The sequence below is a fragment of the Mobula hypostoma genome, chromosome 17, assembly GCF_963921235.1.
Source record: "Mobula hypostoma chromosome 17, sMobHyp1.1, whole genome shotgun sequence".
NCBI classification, from domain to species: Eukaryota; Metazoa; Chordata; class Chondrichthyes; order Myliobatiformes; family Myliobatidae; genus Mobula; species Mobula hypostoma.
In genome coordinates this window covers 62633876-62658121 of record NC_086113.1, presented here as the reverse complement: position 1 = coordinate 62658121, position 24246 = coordinate 62633876, and the positions used below count along the sequence as shown (strand labels likewise).

At 43.2% G+C, this 24246-nt stretch overlaps 1 protein-coding gene across 3 annotated transcripts in view; it reads left to right on the top strand.

The window, feature by feature from the left end:
- Window positions 1-24246, top strand: part of LOC134358081 (solute carrier family 22 member 23) — a 137540-nt gene that overhangs the window by 76836 nt on the left and 36458 nt on the right. For all 3 annotated transcript variants that reach the window (XM_063070014.1, XM_063070013.1, XM_063070016.1), the window contains 3 exons: window positions 9678-9846; window positions 11453-11580; window positions 11698-11800. In XM_063070014.1, coding sequence (XP_062926084.1) covers window positions 9678-9846; window positions 11453-11580; window positions 11698-11800 — 400 coding nt within the window. The remainder of the gene's footprint in view (window positions 1-9677; window positions 9847-11452; window positions 11581-11697; window positions 11801-24246) is intronic.

Genomic DNA, 24246 nt, shown 5'->3' with positions numbered 1-24246 from the left:
AGGAAGAAAAAGATGAATTATGAAAGGAAGCTGGCGATTAATATCAAAGAAGATACTACAAACTTTTTTAAGTATATAGAGGGTAAAAGAGTCGAGGGTAGATATAGGACCAATACAAAATGACCCTGGAGATATTGTAATGAGAGATACAGAGATGGCAGAGGAACTGAATGCATATTTTGCATCAGTCTTCACAGTGCAAGACGTCCGCAGTATACTGGACATTCAAGAGTGTCAGGAAAATGAAGTTTGTGCAGTGAAAATTACAACTGAGAAGGTGCTCAGGAAGCTTAATGGTCTGAGGGTGGATAAATCTCCTGGACCTGATGGAATGCACCCTCAGGTTCTGAAGGAAGTAGCTGGAGAGATTGCGGAGGAATTAACAATGATCTTTCAAGAATCGATAGATTCTGGCATTGTACTGGATGACTGGAAAATTGCAAATGTTACTCTGCTATTTAAGAAGGGTGGGAGGCAGCAGAAAGGAAACTATAGACCTGTTAGCCTGACATTAGTGGTTGGGAAGTTGTTGGAATCGATTGTTAGGGATAAGATTATGGAGTACTTGGAGGCACATGACAAGATAGACCAAAGCCAGCGTGGTTTCCTGAAATCCCTTTGTGCCTCTGAATTTTGTAATTTCTCTCCATGAAGAAAATAGTCAGCCTTTCATTTCTTCTACCAAAGTACATATCCATACACTTCCCAACTCTGTATTCCAACTGCTACTTCTTTGCCCATTCTCTGAATCTGGCTGTCCTCCCTAGTTCCTCAGAACTACCTGTCACTCCAGTTGTCTTTGTATCATCTGCAAACTTTCTGCAAAAATATCTGCAAACTTTCTGCAAAAATATCTGTCTATGGCAGCTAACCAGAAAAGGCTCCCTTCATTCCCAGACTTTGCATCCTGCCAGTCAGCCACTGCTTTATCCCTGCTACAATGTTTCCCATAATACCATGGGCTCATAGCTTGTTAAGCAGCCTCATGTGTGGCACCTTGTCGAAAGTTTTCTGAAAATCCAAGAATGCAACATCGACCAATTCTCCTTTGTCTATCCTGCTTGTTATTTCTTCAAAGAATTTCAACAGATTTGTCAGGCAAGATTTTCCCTTGAGGAAACCATGCTGACTGCAGCCTATTGCATCATGTACACAAGAATGAGGGTGAAATCGCACCCTCCCTGGCACACCTCAGGATACTGGTCCAGCTGCTCTCTCCGTTTCTTACTGAAGTTTCTATTGAGTCTGATAATGCCATCAATCCAGTGCTGGGCCTCCTTGGCACTGTTGGCCATCAGGTCTAGGTTCTTCTTCCTGCCCTTAAAGACAATGATGAAGCTGCAATCATTGCACTTCTCCAAGATCATCTCTGACTGGTAATCTGCCCTCAGCTCCTGGATGTCATAGATCGAGACCGAAAGGGTTCGGCGTAGCAGAACAGCAGCAGAGATCAGAACAATATATTCAGATTAATAAACACAATCGATTCAGCAGATGCTGGAAATCCATATTAATACACAAAATACTGGAGGGTCTGAGCAGGTCAGGCAGCATCCATGGAGAGGAATAGAGAGTCAGTGATTGAGGCCAACAATGCTCTTCCGGAATTGGGATGAGTCCCGATGAAGAGTCTCTGTTCAGAACTTTAACCCTTTATTCTCTGCACGGAGAGCAGCCTGACCTGCAGATTCAGATTTATTATTACATGTATATCGAACCATATAGTATACTCAATGACTGCCCTCACCCCAGACCTGCATGCTTCTACCCTCTCCCAGTAAAATAAAAAAAAAACTTGAAAACACACGCCACCAGGCTTAAGGACAACCATCCCACAGACACAGTTTTGGTTGCTTTATTATAGAAAGGATGTGCATTTTTACAGAGGATGCAGAGGAGATTTATCTGGAAACTCCCTGGACTGGAGTGCATGTCTATGAATACAAGTTGAGTGAACTATGGCATTTTTTTTGATATAAATGAGGATGAGAGATGTCTTGACAGAGGTGTACAAGATGAGATGCTCAGATAGTTGATCACCAGGGATTTTGCCCAGGGAGGAGAATCCGTAACAGGTCGACCTAGTACATGTCATCCCACTACAGGATGGGTGTGGAGACCTTGTAGAGGGTGCAGGAGAGGTTCAGGATGCTGCCTGGATATGATCAATAAGAAGTTGTTGAGGAAACTTTGAGGAGCAAAGGAGCATTGTACTGCATGACTGGAAAATTGCAAACGTTACTCCGCTATTTAAGAAGGGTGGGAAGCAGCAAAAAGGAAACTATAGACCTGTTAGCCTGACATCAGTGGTTGGGAAGTTGTTGGATTCAATTGTTAGGGATGAGATTACAGAGTACCTGGAGGCACATGACAAGACAGGCCAAAGCCAGCATGGATTCCTGAAAGGAAAATCCTGCCTGACAAACCGACTACAATTTTTTGAGGAAATTACAAACAGGGATGCAGGAGATGCAGTGGATGTGGTGTACTTGGATCTTCAGAAGGCCTTTGACAAGGTGCCTCACATGAGGCTGCTTAGCAAGATAAGCACCCATGGAATTACAGGGGAGTTACTAGCATGGGTGGAGCATTGGCTGGTTGGCAGAAAACACAGTGTGGCTGGTTCCACAGAGGTCGGTGTTGGGACCGCCGCTTTTTACAATGTACGTCAATGATTTGGACTATGGGATTAATAGATGATACAAAGATAGGTGGAGGAGCGAATAGTGTTGAGGAAACAGACAGCCTGCAGAGAGACTTGGATAGTTTAGGGAAATGGGCAAAGAGATGGCAAATGAAATACAATGTTGGAAAGTGTATGGTCATGCACTTTGGTGGAAGAAATAAACGGGCAGACTATTATTTAGATGGGGAAAGAATTCAAAATGCAAAGTTGCAAAGGGACTTGGGAGTCCTTGTGCAGGATACCCTGAAGGTTAACTTCCAGGTTGAGTCGGTGGTGAAGAAGGCAAATGCAATGCTGGCATTCATTTCTAGAGGTATAGAATAGAAGAGCATGGATGTGATGTTGAGGCTCTATAAGACACCCGTGAGACCACATTTGGAGTATTGTGTGCAGTTTTGGGCTCCTTATTGGAGAGGGTTCAGAAAAGATTCAGGAGAATGATTCCAGGAATGAAAGGGTTACCATATGAGGAACATCTGGCAGCTGTTGGGCTGTATTTCCTGGAGTTCAGGAGAATTGGGTGGGGGATCTTATAGGAATGTAGCTCCCGGCCATTCTCAGGGTCGCTCGGCTAGCTGTCGTCTAGGGAAACAGCCTTCGGCCCTGGCAAACTGGGTAATTAGTTTGTGTGGATGCAGTGTGATGTACCCCACCCTGCCCAAATAACAGACAATACACCAGATACGATTAAATGATTTACAGTTTATAGATATTACTGGAATTATATAACTAAGAGAGAATAAAATATAAAAGGAAAATAAAAGGTGCCACACTTATCAAAGTTCAATCTCTTCGTGCACAAAACTGTTGGAGTTCTGGACCCTTTTTCTTCACCCTGCAACCCCTCGGACCACCTCGACCGTCCGCCTGGGACCAACAACGGTGGTTGACTAGACGCTCCACACGAGTCCGCCTCCGTCTCCCCTCCTTGCCGAACGCCCTCCTCGGGGTCCGACCCCGTTAGCGGACATCACAGCACCTCATCCATTCTCTGTCTCTCTCTCTCCCGCCTTCTGCCTCAAAATCCCGCGCATACAAATCTTCCAGATACACCAAAGTCATAACAACTATCCCAATTGGTTCATAACATCCTCTTATCACCCCCAACCCACAACAAGCTGCTAGCGCAAAGCCTTCTCAGCGTTTAACATAACAAAGAAGCATTCCCGATTATAACATAACAAAGAAGCCATTTTAATTGGCCTACACAGTAACATAAGAGACGAAACTCCCCTTACAGAAACATTCCAAATGTTAAAAGGCCTGAACAGATTAGATACGGCAAAGTTATTTCCCATGGTAAGGGAGTCTAGGACAAGACTTCAAGATTGAAGGACGTCCATTTAGAACTGAGATGCGGAGAAATTACTTTAGTCAGAGGGTGGCAAATCTGTGGAATTTGTTGCCACGAGTAGGTGTGGGGGCCAAGTCATTGGGTGTATTTAAGGCAGAAATAGATGGGTTCTTGATTGGCCAGGACATCAAAGGGTATGGGGAGAAGGCAGGGGACTGGGAATGACTAGAAGAATTAGATCAGCCCATGATTAAATGATGGAGCAGACTCGATGGGCCGAATGGCCTACTTCTCCTATATTCCTTGATTAGCCAGGACATCAAAGGGTATGGGGAGAAGGCAGGGGACTGGGAATGACTAGAAGAATTGGATCAGCCCATGATTAAATGACGGAGCAGACTCGATGGGCCGAATGGCCTACTTCTCCTATATTTTATGGTCTTAATCCCATTTTAGTTTCCCCATATTCCATCAACTCCTCTCCAGATTTTACTTCACTACACATTCAGGAGAGTATAGAGCCCATTTAATCCAGCAGCCCTTACATCTTCGGGATGTTAGAGGAAGATGGCACACCCGGGGAAACGCATGCAGTCAGGGGAAAGTATGCAAACTCCATGCAGACAGCACTCAAGGTCAGTAGTGTGATCAGCCTGGACTTGTGGCTTTAGAAGTGATTCAGTGCTACATCTGTAAATCAACAATCTCGGAGCTGGTTCTGTTGCTTCTGACTGTCTGGGTTTTGACTCCTCACCCGGGAGGGGGGGTGGTTAAGGACACGTGGTGGTGATATTTGTGATGTTGAGCTGTAGGTCTGATCAACTTTAAACCTAAGCTCTACTAGTGATGGACAAGTCAGAGATGTACCATCCCTCCTGATGGATGATAAGTCAGTTGCATTGTAAACCTTCAAGTTTACAGTTCATGACTGTATCTCTGTATGTGATTCAGCTAAATGTGCTTTTGCTTCCTGACTGCCTCTGTTTTCCAACCCACCTCTCCTCTTCCCATCTCTCCCCCCCCCCCCCCATTCATCTCCATCTGCCCACTATTCTCACTGCTCCTCAGTCCACTTGTCACATTCTGGCCTCTGTCAATCCTCCCTCCTCTCCTCTCTAAACTGGCTGTCTCTCTCTTAATTCTAATGCAGGGCCGTGACCTGGGGAGGCCCCCCACACAGGGTTTCTTGATCAGTGATCTTTGGAATAGGAAGGATTTATGTTTGCTACTGTAGGAAATGGACTCTCCTCATTCAGCTTTAGGTGAATTGAGCACATTTTAACCACCATCACATTGAGTATCATTGGATCAAGAGAATAAACAGACCTGCTTAAAAAAGCACTTCTGTATTCTGAGTTAGTTTGTAATTGGAACCAGCTTTGAATAAAATCAGATGGTTGTATGGGATGCTCACTGACAAATGTCACCCAATGAACAGGCACAATTTGAAGGACTGTATGAAAGCCTGGGGAAGTTTTCCAGTGTGATATCATGAGCTGTGTCCTCTGGTGCAGCACCATGACTGTCACTGCAATTCGATAGACACGATATCAGGCAGGACCAGTGATAAGTCATCCTCCACATCAGCATGTTGTCAGTGTCTGATGGGCACCTAGATCCTGAAGTGTCATTTGATTCTCACATTTATCAGTAGTGCTCATTTTGAAGTAAGATTGTTAGATTGGTGAGACCTGTCGTAAACTGGGGAACCATTTCGTCCAGCACCTCTGCACCATCCGCCACCAGCGGGAATTCCCAGTGGCCAAACATTTTAATTCCCGTTCCCATTCCCATTCCAACATGTCGGTCCATGGCCACCTCTTGTGCCAAGATAAGGCCACCCTCGGGGTGGAGGAGCAACATCTTGTGTTCTGTCTGGATACCCTCCAACCTGATGGCATGAATATCCTTTGGTAAACAAATTTCAACCCCCCCCCCCCCGGCTTCTCTATTCCCCACACTGACTTTTGACTTCTGACCTGCCTATTACTTCCCACTAGGCCACCCCTTCCTTCCCTTTCGTCTCCAGCCTTTGACCTTTCCCACCCACTTGGCTTCACCTGTCACCTTCCAGCTTGCCTCTTTCCCCTCCCCTCCCCCCCACCAACCTTGATATCCTGGCATCTTCCCCATTCCTTCTCAGTCCCGAAGGGTCTCGGCCCAAAACCTTGACTGGTTTACTCTTTTCCATCGATTCTGCCTGACCTGCTGAGTTCCTCCAGCATTTTGTGTGTGTGTGTATGTGTGTGTTCCTTTGGATTTCCAGCACCCGCAGACTTTCTTATGATAATATTTGAGATTGTTAGATTTCTGTTAATGTAAAGCTGTGAAAGGGTATGGACCAAAGTCAGGGAAATGAAAACCAGTGCAAGAAGGGGAAAGTGGCCTCCCTGTGTTCCCATGTTGATCCAGCAAACCTGGAGCCCTATAAAACACGCAGGGTTTCTAGTTCCCCCTTCGCCATCCATTGCCTCCCAGTCTAACTTGGCATGAAGTGTGGACCAGTTTTGTGGATGAGGCCAGTGGGCTGGGAGTAGGACTGAGCCTGGGATCTTGTGCTGAGATTGAGGGTACAATGTGGGGACTCTTGGTGCTGGGGGTGGGGGGGAGGGAGGTTGCTTGTTGACTGGCAGTGTGATATTTCAGGCCCATTGTTAGTTGGTTTATAAATACAATACTTGTGTTCTCTCACCAAAGCTACATTTTCTACCAGGCAGGAGCTATATCAAGTTTCATAGATAACAGAACATACTGTTCCTGCCACTGTTTGTACAGAGTTTGTATGTATACCCCATGGATTTCCTCTGGGTCTCGGGTTTCCTCCCACAGTCCAAAGATCAAAGCCAGAGATGGTGAATCTGTGGAATTTGTTGCCACAGGTGGCTGTGGAGGCCAAGTCGTTGAGTATATTTAAGGCAGAGGTTGATAAATTCTTGATTAGTCAAGGCATGAAGGCATATAGGGAGAAGACAGGAGATGGGGTCTGAGAGGGGAAAATAGACTAACCATGATGAAATGGCAGAGCAGACTTGATGGACCAAATGGCCTAATTCTGCTCCTATATATTATGGTCTTGTGGTATTTATGGGTAGAAGTTGTCTAAGCAATTGCATTCCCCTTGGAAACCCTGTATTGGCCTCTCGGGTTCTGATCCTGAGAGGGTGTATTAAAGCACAAAGTTTGAGCAATCAGAGGTATGGCAGGCTGTCATGAGAAATTGGAAAAGGTTAATCAGAAGAAGCGAATTTGATTAGAAAACAAGATTTTTTTTTAAGAGACTAGTGATCCATGGAAGTAATTCACTCCTGGACACTCAACTCTGGTCAGCTGCTTCAAACTGATGGAATTTAGATAATGGCAATACTTTAGTACACAGGCTGCAGAGAGGGTTGAAGGGCTTAAATTTTTACATGACTGTGAATGTTAGTTCTAAATGGGCTTGGTCATCCTTTTGTGCATAGTGTAGTACGCTATGTCCATCTATCCAGACTCACGGAGACGTCACCCCTTCCAGAAGAGGAGGCTGCTCTCTGGTCAACCAGATGTTTAGCTGTGATGGAAAAGACGAGGTTTCACCCTTTCCAAAGAAATGGCTGAGCTGTTGCCCTCTGTAGAAGGGAACCTCTCTCCAAGCACTTCTGTCAATGTGGACAATGTATTGAAAGCGAGACATGGGTAAACAGAACTCAGTGTCTTGCACAGACTTGGGAAAGTCAACGTGGAGTGTGCTGATGCCAGTGAGATGTTAGTGTTAGAACTGAATGTCTTTGGAATCCATTGTGACTATTTCCATGGAGGTCGTGATCATCACTAACATTCTACTCTCTTGCCGTCTCCTTTGCTATTCCCCTGCACTCTAACTGGGAAGGACATCTCCATGAAAGCACAGTCAACAAATCTCAAAGGCGCAAACTGCCCAGCTTGTTCATACAGCAGATTGAAAGGAGGACTTTTACTCTTTTAGACCCTTTGACCCACCATAAGTTTCCATTTCTCCTGATGGAAATTTATGCTAGGCCAAAGGGTCAGAAAGTGTTTATGAGGCTTCAAAACCCTTATATGGCAAGGAGATTAATATTTAGTTGGCATTTAGTTGAACCCACTACAAAGAATTAAAACAGTTGGAAATAAATTCAGTCTACATTACAATGTCAAATCACTAAATTTAGTTTATTGTGGAAATCTAGATTTACAACTCCAGTCAATATGCTTCACTGCATCATGACAAAAGAAAGTTTGTGCCAGTATGTATTGTGGGTAGAGTAACACCATCCCATATTCTGCCTTGGTAGTCTCTGACCTAACGTCACGTATAACAATTTGTCTGACTTTGGTAAGCCATCTCTGTCCTTTCTCCACTTTTTCCTCCTTATCCAGTTGTATCCCTGTGCCCTATCTCCCTCTACCCTGTCAGCCACCTTGTCACTCACGCATTCGTCCCACCAGCTCACCTCCCCCACCTTGCCTTTATTTCATATTCACACTGATATCCCTCATTAGATTTCATCTTCTCCAGTCCTTTGTCATTTCCACTTACCACCTCCCAGCTTTTTACATTTCCACTCTTTTCCCTCCCTCTTCTGCGCATCGCCCCTCCTCACCTGGGTCCACCTATCAATTGTGAGCTCTTGCTCCAAAACATCCCCTCAACTTTTTATGCTGCTGAACTCCCCTTTCACCTGCCAGCTTGTACTCGTTCCCCGCCTCCAACCTTATTCCAGTTTCTGCCTCCTTCCAGTCCCGATGAAGGGCCTTGGCCCAAAACGTCGACTGTTACTTCCCCTCCATAAACGCTGTTTAACCTGTTCAGTTCCTCCAGCGTTTGTGTGTGTTGCATCTGCAGTCTGTCTTGTGTCCACTCTCTTTTCAGTCCTGAAGTAGGGATAAATTAATTTCCCTAATTGTTAGTGCACGGATTCACTAAATCTAGAAAACTAATAAAAACCAATAAAACTTTTTCACCCGAAGAGTAAAACTTTTTCACCCAGAGAGTGGTGGATATATGGAATGCTCTGCCCCAGAAGGCTGTGGAGGCCAAGTCTTTGGATGCTTTCAAAAAAGAGATGGATAGAGCTCTTAAAGATAGTGGAATCAAAGGTTATGGGGATAAGGCAGGAACTGGATACTGATTGTGGATGATCAGCCATGATCACAGTGAATAGTGGTGCTGGCTCGAAGGGCCGAATGGCCTACTCCTACACCTATTGTCTATTGTCTATAAAATTAAAATAAAGTTGCAAAGTGGTTTAATGTAGAACAACACAAAAAAATTGCTGGAGGAACTCAGCAAGTCAAATAACATCTATGGAAAGGAATAGACGGTTGACATTTCTGGCTAAGACCCTTCATCCGGAATGAAAAGGAAGCTCGAATAAGAAGGTGGGGTGGGGGTGAGGGAGAGGAACACAAGTTGACAGGTGCGTGCAAAACCAGGAGGTGATAGGTGGACAAGATGAGGGAATCCGATTGGAGAGGACAGTGGACCAAGGATGAAAGGGACAGAGCAGCAGCACCAAAGGGAGGTGATGGGCAGATGAGGAGAACGAGGGCAAGGGTAACCAGAATGGGAAATGGAAAAAGAGAGGAGGGAAGGGGGAGAAATTTCCGAAAGTTGGAAAAGTCAATGGGTGATGATTCTGTGGATTGTACAGATGTAAGCTGCTACAAATAATCTTAGTTTCCTTTCTTTAATGATAGGCATTGAGATTTCGCAACCTAACCAGCGCTTCATGATAACCATGGTGGCAAACTTCATAGCAATAGGAGGTCAGCTGCTCACACCAGGTCTCGCCGCCCTATGCCGCAACTGGCAAATATTGCAAGTTATCATCATCTGTCCATTTACCTTCATGATTCCTTACTGGTGGTAAGTATTTTCACAAATGCAAAAAAGTGGTTATTTTGTGTGATTTAGTTCTGGTGCCATTGTAAGGATTGTTGGCTGAATTAACACCTACCAGCTGCTGTACACATTTGCAGCTTCTACTATCACTGTTTCACGTTGCGTTAAACGTCTGATCTAATTTCATTATGGAAAGATCACCTTAAATATTGGGGCAGATTCAGCTGAAGGGTGTTCACTAGTTCTGCAAAGAGCTACCCACTTGTTGCATTTGCATCTGAAGAGTGTGCCAGACATCTTAATATTTGCCTGTCCACCATCTGTCACCTGATCCAGGGGTATTCTGAAATTCACAGAACTCCAAGAGCCAATGCACTTTGTGTCTGCCTCTGCAGCATTAGGTAAATTCTGGCTACTGAGGTCCTCTGCTGTAGCCCATCCACTTCAAGTTCAACATACCATGCATTCACTGCACACCACTGTTGAAACGCATAGTTATTTGAGTTGCTGTCACCTTTCTGTCTGCTTGAACCAGTCTGACCATTCTCCTTTGAGCTCTCTCATTAAGAAGACAATTTTGTCCATAGAACTGCCACTCACTGGATGTTTTTTTGTTTTTCACACCATTCTCTGTAAACTCCAGAGACTGTTGTGCATGATAATCCCAGTAGATCAGCAGTTTGAGTTACTCAAGCCACCTGATATGGCATCACCAGTCATTCCTTAAGTCAGTCAGCATGTTTTAATGCATTGAGCTGCCAGCTGATTGGATATTTGCATTAATGAGCAGGTGTACCTAATATAGTGGCCACTGAGTGTAGCTGAATGTCCTATAAGCCTGTCATTTGAAAACGAAGAGAGAGCAGGATCTCCCAGTGGCCACACATTTTAATCCCACATCCCATTCCCATTCTGACATGTCTATCCACGGTCTCCTCTACTGTAAAAATGAAGCCACACTTAAGTTTGTAGGAACAACACCTTATATTCCGTCTGGGTAGCCTCCAACTTGATGGCATGAAGATTGACTTCTCAAACTTCCGCTAATGCCCCACCTCCCCCTCGTACCCCATCTGTTATTTATTTATATACACACATTCTTTTTCTCTCTCTCCTTTTTCTCCCTCTGTCCCTCTCACTATACCCCTTGCCCATCCTCTGGGTTTCCCCCCCTCCCCCTTTTCCTTCTCCCCAGACCTCCTGTCCCATGATCCTCTCATATCCCCTTTGCCAATCAACTGTCCAGCTCTTGGCTCCATCCCTCCCCCTCCTGTCTTCTTCTTATCATTTCGGATCTCCGCCTCCCCCTCCCACTTTCAAATCTCTTACTAACTCTTCTTTCAGTTAGCCCTGACGGAGGGTCTTGGCCCAAAACGTCGACTGTACCTCTTCCCAGAGATGCTGCCTGGCCTGCTGCATTCACCAGCAACTTTTATGTGTGTAGCCTGTCATTTGCTTGGGGTTGTAAACTGAACATCTATTTCTAAAATAAAACGTGGCCAAGTGTCTTCAATTTCTGTCTGCAAAGCTGCTGTGCTATCGTAACTAACCCTGCCTTTGGACTTTGCGCCTAGGAATTTATGGTCTCTATTGCTGTATTTGCTCTGCTAATCAGCTTGATAATTCGCAGTGTTTTCCCAGAGTCTGTCAGGTGGCTGCTAGCCACTCACCAGTTACAAGCTGCTAAAGATTTATTGCTGGATTTTGCACACAAGCGCCGACTAGAGCTGGAGGATGATGTGAAAGAATTTTTGTCAGGTAATCTGGACGGAACTAGTAATGGGTTGGTGCATGAAATATGTTCAGTTCTCGTTCCTGCCTTCTCTCTGACCAATCTCAGAGTGAAATAACCATAACACCTTTTCTTTCCTTTAGAACTTGATAAAGAACCAAAGCTAAAACCCCAAAAAGTACTCATAATCAAGCTGAAATCTACACGGATCCTGTGGAAACATATTTTAGTGCTTTGTGTGACTTCGTAAGTACACATCTGAGTTGAGATTATTGTCATATATATATATATTGTCATATAGACGTATGCAGAGATCCAGTGAAGACCTTCACAGTTACAGCATCGTAGAGGCATGGGAGCACCATGATGGTTAGTGCCATGCTTTAAAAGCTCAGCGTCAGAATTCAACGTTCAATTCCGCCGCCTGTGCGAAGTCTGTATGTCCTTCCCGTGAGCACATGCGTTTACTCCAGGTTCTTCAGTTGTCTTGTACGTTCCAAAGATTAATAGGTTAATTGGTCATTGTAAAGTGTCTTGTGATTAGGTGGGGGTTAAATCGGTGGGTTGCTGGGGGGGGGTGGCTCATTTGGCTGGAAGGGCCTGTTCCCCACTCTGTCTAAATAATTAAGTAGTATTCGCAAGAAAAGCATAAACATAAGTGTACACAATTTTTACATGACAAAATGAAGTTAGAACAAAGTTGTGTAAAGTGATCGTAGTGCAGTAGGGTTGTTCTGGTTGGTTCAAGAACAGAATGGTTGAGGGGGAAGTAGCTGTTCTTGAACACGATGATGTGGATCTTCAGGCTTCTGTACCTCCTGCCCAATGGTGGCTTCAAGGAGATGGCAGGCGGGGATAATCAATCCAATTTAACTTTAAATGACAACATCGAACCTGCCTCTACCACTTCTGCTGGAAGCTTGTTCCACACAGCTACCACTCTCTGAGTAAAGAATTTACCCCTAAACTTTTGCCCTTTAACTCTCAACTCATGTCCTCTTGTTTGAATCTCTCCCACTCTCAATGGAAAAAGCCTATCCACATCAAATCTATCTATCCCCCTCATAATTTTAAATACCTCTATCAAGTGCCCCCTCAACCTTCTATGCTCCAAAGAATAAAGACCTAATTTGTTCAACCTTTCTCTGTAACTTAGGGAATGAAACCCAGGCAACATTTTAGTAAATCTCTTCCGTACTCTCTCAATTTTATTGACATCTTTCCTATAATTCGGTGACCAGAACTGTACACAATACTCCAAATTTGGCCTTACCAATGCCTTATACAATTTCAACATTACAGCCCAACTCCTATACTCAATGCTCTGATTAAAAAAGGCCAGCATACCAAAAAGCTTTCTTCACCATCCTATCCACGAGATTCCACCTTCAGGGAACTAGACACCATTATTCCTTGATCCCTCTGTTCTACTGCATTCTTCAATGCCCTACCATTTACTATGTATGTCCTATTTTGATTAGTCCTACCAAAATGTAGCACCTCACATTTTTCAGCATTAAACTCCATCTGCCATCTTTCAGCCCACTCTTCTAACTGGCCTAAATCTCTCTGCAATCTTTGAAAATCTACTTCATTATCCACAACGCCACCTATCTTAGTATCATCTGCATACTTACTAATCCCATTTACTACCCCATCATCCAGATCATTAATATATATGACAAACAACATTCAATAAGATTTGTCAAACATGACCTTCCACGCACAAATCCATGTTGTCGGTTCCTAATCAGACCCTGTATATCCAGATAATTATATATACCATCTCTAAGAATACTTTCCATCAGTTTACCCACCACTGACGTCAAACTCACAGGCTGATAATTGCCAGGTTTACTCTTAGAACCCTTTTTAAACAATGGAACCACATGAGCAATGCGCCAATCCTCCGGCACCATCCCGTTTCTAATGACATTTGAAATATTTCTGTCAGAGACCCTGCTATTTCCACACTAACTTCCCTCAAGGTCCTAAGGAGTATCTTGTCCAGACCTGGAGATTTATCCACTTTTATATTCCTTAAAAGCACCAGTACTTCCTCTTCTTTAATCGACATACTTTCCATAACTACCCTTCTTGTTTCCTTTACCTTACACAATTCAATATCCTTCTCCTTCGTGAATATCGAAGATAAGAAATTGTTCAAAATCTCCCCCATCTCTTTTGGCTCCGCACATAGCCATCCACTCTGATTCTCTAAGGGACCAATTTTATCCCTCACTATCCTTTTGCTATTAATATAACTGTAGAAACCCTTTGGATTTATTTTCACCCTACTTGCCAAAGCAGCCTCGTATCTTCTTTTAGCTTTTCTACAAAGGTTTGTAATTTCTTTCTTAAGATTCTTTTTACTTTCTTTATATTCCTCGAGCACCTCATTAACTCCAAGCTGCCTATATTTATTGTAGATCCCTCTCTTTTTCCGAACCAAGTTTCCAATGTCCCTTGAAAATCATGGCTCTTTCAAACTTTTAACCTAACAGGAACATAAAGATCCTGTACTCTCAAAATTTCCCCTTTAAATGACCTCCATTTCTCTATCACATCCTTCCCATAAAATAAATTGTCCCAATCCACTCCTCCTAAATCCTTTCGCATCTCCTCAAAGTTAGCCTTTCTCCAGTCAAAAATCTCAACCCTGGGTCCAGTCCTATCCTTCTCCATTATTATATTGAAAATAATGGTATTGAGATCACTGGACCTGAAGTGCTCCCCAACACATACCTCCGTCACCTGACATACCTCATTCCCTAACAGGAGATCCAACACTGCCCCTTCTGTAGTTGGTACCTCTGTGTATTGCTGCAAAGAACTATCTTGCACACATTTGACAAGCTCCAAACCATCCAGCCCTTTTACAGAATGGGCTTCCCAGTCTATGTGTGGAAAATTAAAATCTCCCACAATCACAACCTTGTGCTTACTGCAAATATCTGCTATCTCCTTACAAATTTACTTCTCCAGTTCTGGGTCCCTATTAGGTGGTATAATATAATCATATTGTATCATATATTATATCATAATATTTGTCACAAATCTCCACATAATACTTACCACTTATAGAAAGGAGAGGAGCCAATTAGCTTCTCATCAACTGTCCCATCCTCATCTTCTAGCAGTATGAATCGAGGTTAGAATGTCAATCACATGACACTAGATGTCCTTGGCCACCTTGCCCTAGAGGGCTTTGTCAACAGAGGCAACCTTTGGCCAACCATAAGAGTGTCCAAGCATCCCCTGCAGCTGCCCATGGAAGAAACTTGTCAGAAGCAGATCCCTGGCAGTTCTCTCCCTTACCCTGAGTGCTGGCCTGGTGTAAAAGCGCATTCGATCAACTCCAACCACTTGTATGACAGTCCGAGGAATTCTGTAGGCTCCAGGGTTTCTGATGCTGACCTTCTCTAAACCACAGTTAGCTCTGCATGCGTTCTGAATTTGGTGAGGGTGGAAGGTGGAAAGTGGAAGTTTGATAAGGGCTTGTGGAGCTAAATGGTGAGTCTCTGGGAGGTCAGGCACACAGCCGTTAAGCTCCCAAAGGCTTGGGCAATGAAAGCTGAGAAAGTGTCACCTGAAGAGCATGCAAGTGGGTGGGAGAAGGGAGAGAATGGTGGGCTGGAGGAATTGGGGAAATTATGTAGTTGGATATTACAGCAAAGAAGGTTAATCCAAGGATTTGGTGTGGGGGTTGTTGGTTGCAGGCACAGATATACCTGGAAATCCAGTGGGCAAGAAGGGACAGGCGGAGACAAAGCACAAGAAGTTGGAAATTGTCCATTTGATAGTGAGGAACTGCTCAAGGAGGGAGCAAAGTGGTGTAGCTATTGACATAGTAATGGTGAAGTGTCCTACAAGTGAGTTTGGATGGGGCAGATACAGTAAGCGACAATCATCCTGGTAGTTATCACAATGTATCAGCAAATAAATACTTTTACAGTTTACCTACAGATAAAAAAGAACTTGTTCCCTCTTCAGCGGGCACCACCTGGGTTATGGTCTAGGATTTTCAATGTTTTTTGATCACAGCCCTGTTTATTCACATTGAGTTAATATTTGCCCCTCTTTGTGCCTCGTGTCAGTGGCTATTCCTTTGATGGAACTGGGGCCACTCAGGGAATTCTTCAGCACTTCAAAGCATGAGTAGAGACTTTTAAAATAAACTTTAAACTAAATCATAATATTGTTAAAGCCACATGGACAGTTGTGAAGTTTATGCTCCACACAAAGTCTTCATACTGTGGGGATGTCACCTACGAAGTTGCACCTGTCTGCATGATTTTATTGTTGGGGTTAGCTGTGTGATATGTGAGCCCTTTCAACCCACAAAGACCAGTCTGACCAGTCAGTATTAATAACTTGCACCAATCCTTACCCAACCCTTTCTATTCTTCCAGCATTCTCATTGACTTGACCCCTCCCTGATTCCTCAACTCACACCAGAGGAAACACACATGGTCACAGGAAAATCACACGAACTCTGCATGGCATCTGAGGTCTGGGCTGGGCCCAGGTTACTGAGCCAGTGCACAGTAGCTTTACCAGCTGTGTCATTGTGCTGCCCTTCTGTGCACTTTTCTCTGAAGGTTTGGAGCTCTCATAACATCAATAATCAATATTTATTTCATTAGCTTCAATTTGTTTAATCATCAAATAATATTGATGCAATTTTGCAACAGTTATTAATAATTACATCAGATTTCACAGGTAAATTTAGTTTGTACAGTCAAGGAGATCTGATGAACAAAATGCCGTGGTATTGAGCGTATCTACTAATGTTAATTCAGTTCCCTGTTATCTGAAGTATTCCAGCCATCTGCTCCTGTTGGTTAATTGAAAAACAAACACAATTTTCGGATGGCAATTGCCAAACTGCCTGATGTTTGCTCTTCAGCTCAAGGTAGCCTTTGAACTCATTAATTAGATTGCAGTCTTGTAATTCACACTCCTGAAACAAACATGTTTGAAACTGACATTGTGGGTAGGAAAACTTTGTAACTTTAGTGCAGTGGCTATTCTGGTAAAGTGTTGTGCATTCTGACAAGGAAATGGATATATAATCTTTGGACTCTAATCTTGCAGGAAGGGCAAGGTTCTAATTAGACCTCAGTTAAATGGAGCATGTGAATTGCAGCCTTCAGTTGACTGTTCAGGCTAACACTACTTCAAATTTAGCTCATGGCATTTAAGGTAAATTATTTTAAATGGAAGGTGTGACCTCTCCAGACTCGCTTCCCCTTTGCTGTGCAAAAGTGCTGCTTGTCTTTGCTCTAAACTTTTTACTTGGAAAATGCTTAGGAGCTGGTGTGAAATGGTTACAGCTGGTACTAGATGCTAACATTACACATCTTTCTTCCTCACTAGCCCCGCCGTGTCACTTTTGCATTTAAACACCATTGTTGCAGACATCCCACCCTGCAAAAACTCATTTCAGGGAGGTAGCACCATCAATTTGCGGGAGACTTCCGGGAGAGGTGGGATGTCAGCAATAGAGTAGCTCCTTAGCAGCTAGCCGGCTAGTTTAAATAATGTTAGCTATGCTAATGAACGAATGACACCTGTTAAACTCACCTCAACATGTCTTTTACAGTCTTAACCCACCATGGGCAATAGAAAAGTCACTGTTGCAAACAGTGCAGCGAGCAACACTGTCATTATTTTTGACCCCTTTTAGGCAGGGGTACACTTTAGTGTAGTCTGGGGTGTCGTACGTTTTATATTTTCTTTTTTTGGAACACTGCCATGACACGCAAGCTCACTCTCTCTTGTGGTCGCTCTCACGTCCTCGCACTCTCGTGGACTCTCTCGTGCTTGCTCTCTCTTTCACGGTCGCTCTCGCACTCGCTCTCTCAAAAAAATTGATTTCTGGGACATTGCATATAATTTGCGGGCATCAGGGAGCCACTATTCATATGTGGGAGACTCCCGGAACTTCCGGGAGAGGTGGGATGTCTGTTGTTGTGGTGCTAAGCAATTAAGCATTTCAAAACAGGTGTCTTTTCAATTAATTTTGTATCTCAGTATCTTTAATTTCATAGGTTTAATTTTACATTAATTACAGTTTTAACAATTTCTAAGTAACTATGAATTTGAAACCATTGAAATCACTCTCAGCTTTTACAGCTGGCAAAGTTAGGGGTGGGGCTTTGTGGCCTGTCAGGCTTCAGGGAGAAGTGGAACTGAGAAAGACGTTTGGAATGCGCTGCCCAAGAAAGTGATGGAGCTAAGAACTCAGCATATACGAAGCATCTGCATAAACTTTTGAAGGACCAAACTATAGTGGGCTGTCAAATAGGATTAGTGTAGATTAGTGGTTCGCAATATTGCCCCCTGGGGGTGGTGGGTTACTCAGTAGAAAGGGGGGCAGCTGAGGAATTATGGGCTTAATAAATGAATTATTTATTATAAGCATTTAATCTTTGGTACCTCATTGATTACAATGATCATGTGATCACCTCACTCTTGAAATCACTGATCCCTTAGACTTTGCTTTTCAATGACTATAATATGCTTTAAGCAATGTATTTCTGTATTTGGCATATCATGAGAAACTTGGACTGAAGAAATCATGTTATGATTTTTTCCAATAATTCCCATCCTGTGCGTTATTGCTGTTCACTACTTTAGTGCAGTGTTAGCTAGTACAATTGAACAGTACTTTAAAGTAAATGAATAAGTCAATGAGAAACAAATACCAATTTTGCCGAGTGCATTGGGTTTAAAGGCATGCAGTTTGCTTAGAAGTTTGACTGCTCCAACCAAACCAGATGAAATGAGTTTTGCTGATACCATGAAAGTGATGCAGGAACATTTAGAACCAAAACCGTCTTAGAAACATAGAAACATAGAAACATAGAAAATAGGTGCAGGAGTAGGCCATTCGGCCCTTCGAGCCTGCACCGCCATTTATTATGATCATGGCTGATCATCCAACTCAGAACCCAGCCTTCCCTCCATACCCCCTGACCCCTGTAGCCACAAGGGCCATATCTAACTTCCTTTTAAACATAGCTAATGAACTGGCCTCAACAGTTTGCTGTGGCAGAGAATTCCACAGATTCACCACTCTCTGTGTGAAGAAGTTTTTCCTAATCTCGGTCCTAAAAGGCTTCCCCTCTATCCTCAAACTGTGACCCCTCGTTCTGGACCTCCCCAACATCGGGAACAATCTTCCCGCATCCAGCCTGTCCAATCCCTTTAGGATCTTATACGTTTCAATCAGATCCCCCCTCAATCTTCTAAATTCCAACGAGTACAAGCCCAGTTCATCCAGTCTTTCTTCATATGAAAGACCTGCCATCCCAGGAATCAATCTGGTGAACCTTCTTTGTACTCCTTCTATGGCAAAGATGTCTTTCCTCAGATTAGGGGACCAAAACTGCACACAATACTCCAGGTGTGGTCTCACCAAGGCCTTGTACAACTGCAGTAGTACCTCCCTGCTCCTGTACTCGAATCCTCTCGCTATAAATGCCAGCATACCGTTCGCCTTTTTCACCGCCTGCTGTACCTGCATGCCCACTTTCAATGACTGGTGTATAATGACACCCAGGTCTCGTTGCACCTCCCCTTTTCCTAATCGGCCACCATTCAGATAATAATCTGTTTTCCTATTTTTGCCACCAAAGTGGATAACTTCACATTTATCCACATTAAATTGCATCTGCCATGAGTTTGCCCACTCACCCAACCTATCCAAGTCACCCTGCATCCTCTTAGCATCCTTCTCACTGCTAACACTGCCACCCAGCTTCGTGTCATGCGCAAACTTGGAGATGCTGCATTTAATTCCCTCATCCAAGTCATTAATATATATTGTAAACAACTGGGGTCCCAGCACTGAGCCTTGCGGTACCCCACTAGTCACTGCCTGCCATTCTGAAAAGGTCCCGTTTATTCCCACTCTTTGCTTCCTGTCTGCTAACCAATTCTCCACCCACACCAATACCTTACCCCCAATACCGTGTGCTTTAAGTTTGCACACTAATCTCCTGTGTGGGACCTTGTCAAAAGCCTTTTGAAAATCCAAATATACCACATCCACTGGTTCTCCCCTATCCACTCTACTAGTTACATCCTCAAAAAATTCTATGAGATTCGTCAGACATGATTTTCCTTTCACAAATCCATGCTGACTTTGTCCAATCATTTCACTGCTTTCCAAATGTGCTGTTATCACATCCTTGATAACTGACTCCAGCAGTTTCCCCACCACCGACGTTAGGCTAACCGGCCTATAATTCCCCGGTTTCTCTCTCCCTCCTTTTTTAAAAAGTGGGGTTACATTAGCCACCCTCCAATCCTCAGGAACTAGTCCAGAATCTAACGAGTCTTGAACGTTTTCATTTCATGAGCAGAATCAAAAGGAAGGGGAGCCTATTTCAACTTAAGTGGCTGAATTGAAGAGATTGTCTGAGCATTCAGTTCAGTGAAGAGCTTGATACACTGAGAGATTGTTTAGTTTGTGGAGTCTTAGAGGAAAGCATTCAAGAAAGGCTCCTAACTGAAGCACAACCTGCATTTAAAAAAGCAGTTGAAATAGCTGTATCAATGGGAAACCTCAGCCAGATGCAATTGAGTTGCAGTCAGGAATGTAAGTGAGCATGAAAAATTGCAGTGTCTAAACAGAAACCAACCTGGCTGAACAAGTTGTGTTACCATTGTGGCAGGTGCTCACGCACACCAGACCAGTGTAGATTTAAAGGTGAAGCTTGCAGGAAATGCAACAAATACCATGTTGGGCAGACAAACATAAATGGGCTGCACAAGGAAGGATAAAAGAAAAAAAATCTAATAGCAATTTCAAAAAGAGCACTAATGTGCATGCTGTTAATGACACATCTGATAATGTGACAGATGCAGGACTGGAGAGCCTTGAGATTTACAATGTGAAAATTAACAATAGATGAGCAATATGGCTTACACCAGGAGTGACTGGCAAATTAATTAAAATAGAATTGGCCACTGGCTCAGCTGTTTTAGTCATTCCACAAAATGAGTTTGAACAGCATTTCAAAGATACTGATCTGAAACCGGCAAATATCCAACTAAGAACCTGTACTGGAGAAAAGATAACTCCTGTGGGAATGGCGTACATAACAGTGAAATACAACAAGCAACAAGCCACATTGAGCTTGTATGTGGTAAAAGCCAAAGGACCAGCATTGTGGGGGTGTGATTGGCTGAGACAACTGCAACTCGATTAGAGATCCATCCACCATTTGCATGCCACATCCCCTGTAATAGTCAACTGTAAGCAAATGAAGAAAGACACTGGATGATGCCACAACTGCCTCTGTGCTGTATGCCATGAACCGTGGCCCAGCAGAGGGCAAACAGGTATTGCTGCCAACCTCTGTTCCCCTGGTTGGAAAGCATATTGGACCAAGGAAGGATCGTGCTGCTCAGCAAGCGTGAAAGTGACGAAAGCACTGGTCCGACTACAACAGTTTTTGAAGACAACGTATCTGAGAAAACTTCTGATATGTTAATCAGGCAGTTACTTGTGAAATGTGGCTTGGGGCTGGAAGAGAGTTCAAAGAGCTTCAGGAAAGTTGCAAGTATTGGGCTTTTGTGAATATAAAGATCCAGAATCTACTCTGTGTGCTTTCAGGTTATTGCATGAACTTCAGTTGAGAGACAAAAAGCTGCTTGTAAAAGTAGTTGCAAAGACCAAACCCAGCTGGATGAATGGACGGCCAAAAAGAAAGGAGTCAGTGAAGATATGAATACAGAGGATTTTTCAGATGTTGTGATGTGGAAACCATGCGGAGAGATCAGATCATAAAGGGAGCAATACAAGGTTTAATAAGAGAATATGCCAGTGAACTAAGTGCACATCAAGATGCATCCACTAGAAGAAATGGGAAGGAGAAGAAAGGTGTCCAGACTGTTGCAACCACTTCCTGCAGCCTCCGACAACTCCTACAACCACCGTGGAGGGGGCCCCAGAACCCGAGGTTGTTTTCACATCCACAAGCAGAGAGACATTAATGTCACGAAAGACATTAGCCTACAAGGGTGAGAATTCCGCCACAGAAATTAAATGGACAATTTAAAATTTACTATGCTGTGGACATCTATATAGTAGTTATATTGCTTTCTGTGTATATAGTTCAGATGCAGTCTATCTTGAGTTGGACTTTATAGCTAAGCAGGGAGGAGTGTTGTGTTTTTAATATGTTAGTAATGTTAGTAATGTTTGAGTAATATTGTAAATATATTTGATTAAGCATTCTTCATTTAAATGATTCATTATGGGTTATATGTTTTAAAAAAAAGTGAATTGCATACGTCATGACACTACCATGTGCCTCACTTAAAGAAAACATGAACTAAGACTCTCATTTCTTGGCTCCCTTTTTTCCTCTAATGTTTTAGAGATACAAAACTTAACACTTAGGATAACAGAATTTGCTCTGCAGTTGGATGAGTCAACTTTGGCAGGTAACAAATCTTTGCTTCTTGGATATGTTCGCTTCATAAAAGATGAACATGGTTCAAGAGTTGTTACTTGGAAGGGGAGTAGAAACAGTTACAAAGGGGAGTCCATATTTTGGGTTGTTGAGCAATTTTTCATAGAGAAGGACATTCTGCTCACCAACAGTCATGCTTTTGCCAGAGATAGGGCACCATCCATAACTGGATACCACTGTGGGGTTATTACTTTCTTGGAAAAAAGCTGTAACTAACATATTTACCATTCATTATGTAATTCAGACAACACCTTTCACAAAAAAACCTATGTAAACAGCTGCACAAATCATTAAAATGCTACTACCACAGAAATGAATAAAATCAAGTCCCATGCTCCCAATTGTCAACCGTATCAAGAGCTTTGTACTGAGAGTGATGGACAGTTTGAACACTTGCTGTTGCACACGGAAGTCAGATGGCTCTCAAAAGAAAACTGCCTGAGACACTTGGGTGCTTTTCGAAACTGATAAAATTCTTTGAAGACTCAAATCATCAAAGTCAAATCAGTCATCTCTACGTTGCTGTCCAAGCTAACCCTATTTAAGTGTAATATAGGCCATCTCAACCTTTTCCAATTTCCTAGCTTATCTGATGTGAAGAGAAAGAAGGAATACCAGATGGTGATAGTTAAGTATACTGTGCCCACCTGGGTGAGCCACATAAAGACATGCCACAGAGATTTCAGGATCTTGATCCAAATTCCAGATAAAACCCATTCCTGACCACTTGCAATGAGGAGTTAACGGGAAAGATGGAGGAAGAATTGATCTGGCTACAAAATAACTTTGGATTGAACCCAAAGTTCCAAAAATCACATTAAGACTTTCATTGCAGAAAGAAATTTCTGAATTGTATCCTGCACTGTGGAAAAAGATCAGGATGTTCTGAATTGCTTTTCCAGCATCATATTTAGTGGAACGCAGTTTCAGTGCAGTTGTCCAAGTCTTTCAAAGCAATGGAACAGGCAGCAAACTACAGAGCGTGGGGATCTGAGACTCCTGACTGACATTCAGCCTGATGTTGAGAAGCTGATATCACTGTACCAAGCCCATTCATCTCATCGAAAGGTGAAAAAGTAATAAAGTAGTGAATCGTTGAATGACTAATGTACGCTCTAAAACTGTTGATGAAAATAGTTTTAAACTGTAATTAAATAAAGAATTACTTTTATTTGTAGCTTTAAATAGATTTGAATAATTTTTGCAATTATTTGTCACTGCTTTGAATTTGCAGTTCCTACTTTCTTTCACTGTGTATTGTAAATCAAAATTCTTCAGTAATTTTTCTGTAATGGCCAGAAAGGGAGAGGGGGTGTTGGGGATGTGCTAAAGGGGTGGTAACACAAAAATGTTTGGGGATTGCTGGTGTAGATGGATTGGTGATGGTCAGTCTGGTTGTGGTGGGCTGAAAGGCTGTTTCTCTGTATGATTCTGACCATGGATGTGTGAACATTTGTGGATCTTCCTCCTCTACGCCAGGGACCTCATCCTAAGTCACTCCATACCAGGAGAATAAACCCTCTATATTTGGTGAATGCAGCAGGCCAGGCAGCATCTCTAGGAAGAGATGCAGTCGACGTTTCAGGCTGAGACCCTTCGTCAGGCCCTGATGAAGGGTCTCGGCCTGAAATGTCGACTGTACCTCTTCCTAGAGATGCTGCCTGGCCTGCTGCGTTCACCAGCAACTTTTATGTGTGTTGCTTGAATTTCCAGCATCTGAAGAATTCCTGTTGTTTGCTTCTATATTTGGTTCTGGTATGGGCATGAGGGGACCACAACAAGAAGGACCTACCCAGTCAGATTGTTTTTTTTTTACCTTTTTGCAGAGAATTGAGTCACTTTCAAAGCTTTAATTGTTTTCTGTCGGTAGAAAGAAGGATTTGATTAGCCCTGGCAAACAATATCCAGGCTCAGAGTTTCATTTATTGACAGCTTCAGTAAACAATTATAGTTGTAAGTATTGTGCTCCTGAATTTTCAATGTCAATTTGATTATAGAAATTGGTTCCTTCACTTGAGGTGAACCATTTGCTTCCATTGGTCCTGGAGAAGTTGTGTTTGTAGTCTCTTGTGTTTCCATGTTTTCTTTGAATAGTTTATGTACTGAGATACAGCACAGAATAGCCCCTTCTGGTCCTTCCAGCCACTGATTTAATTCTGGCCTTGCAATGCCTACTCAACCCACCAGCTGGTACATCTCTGG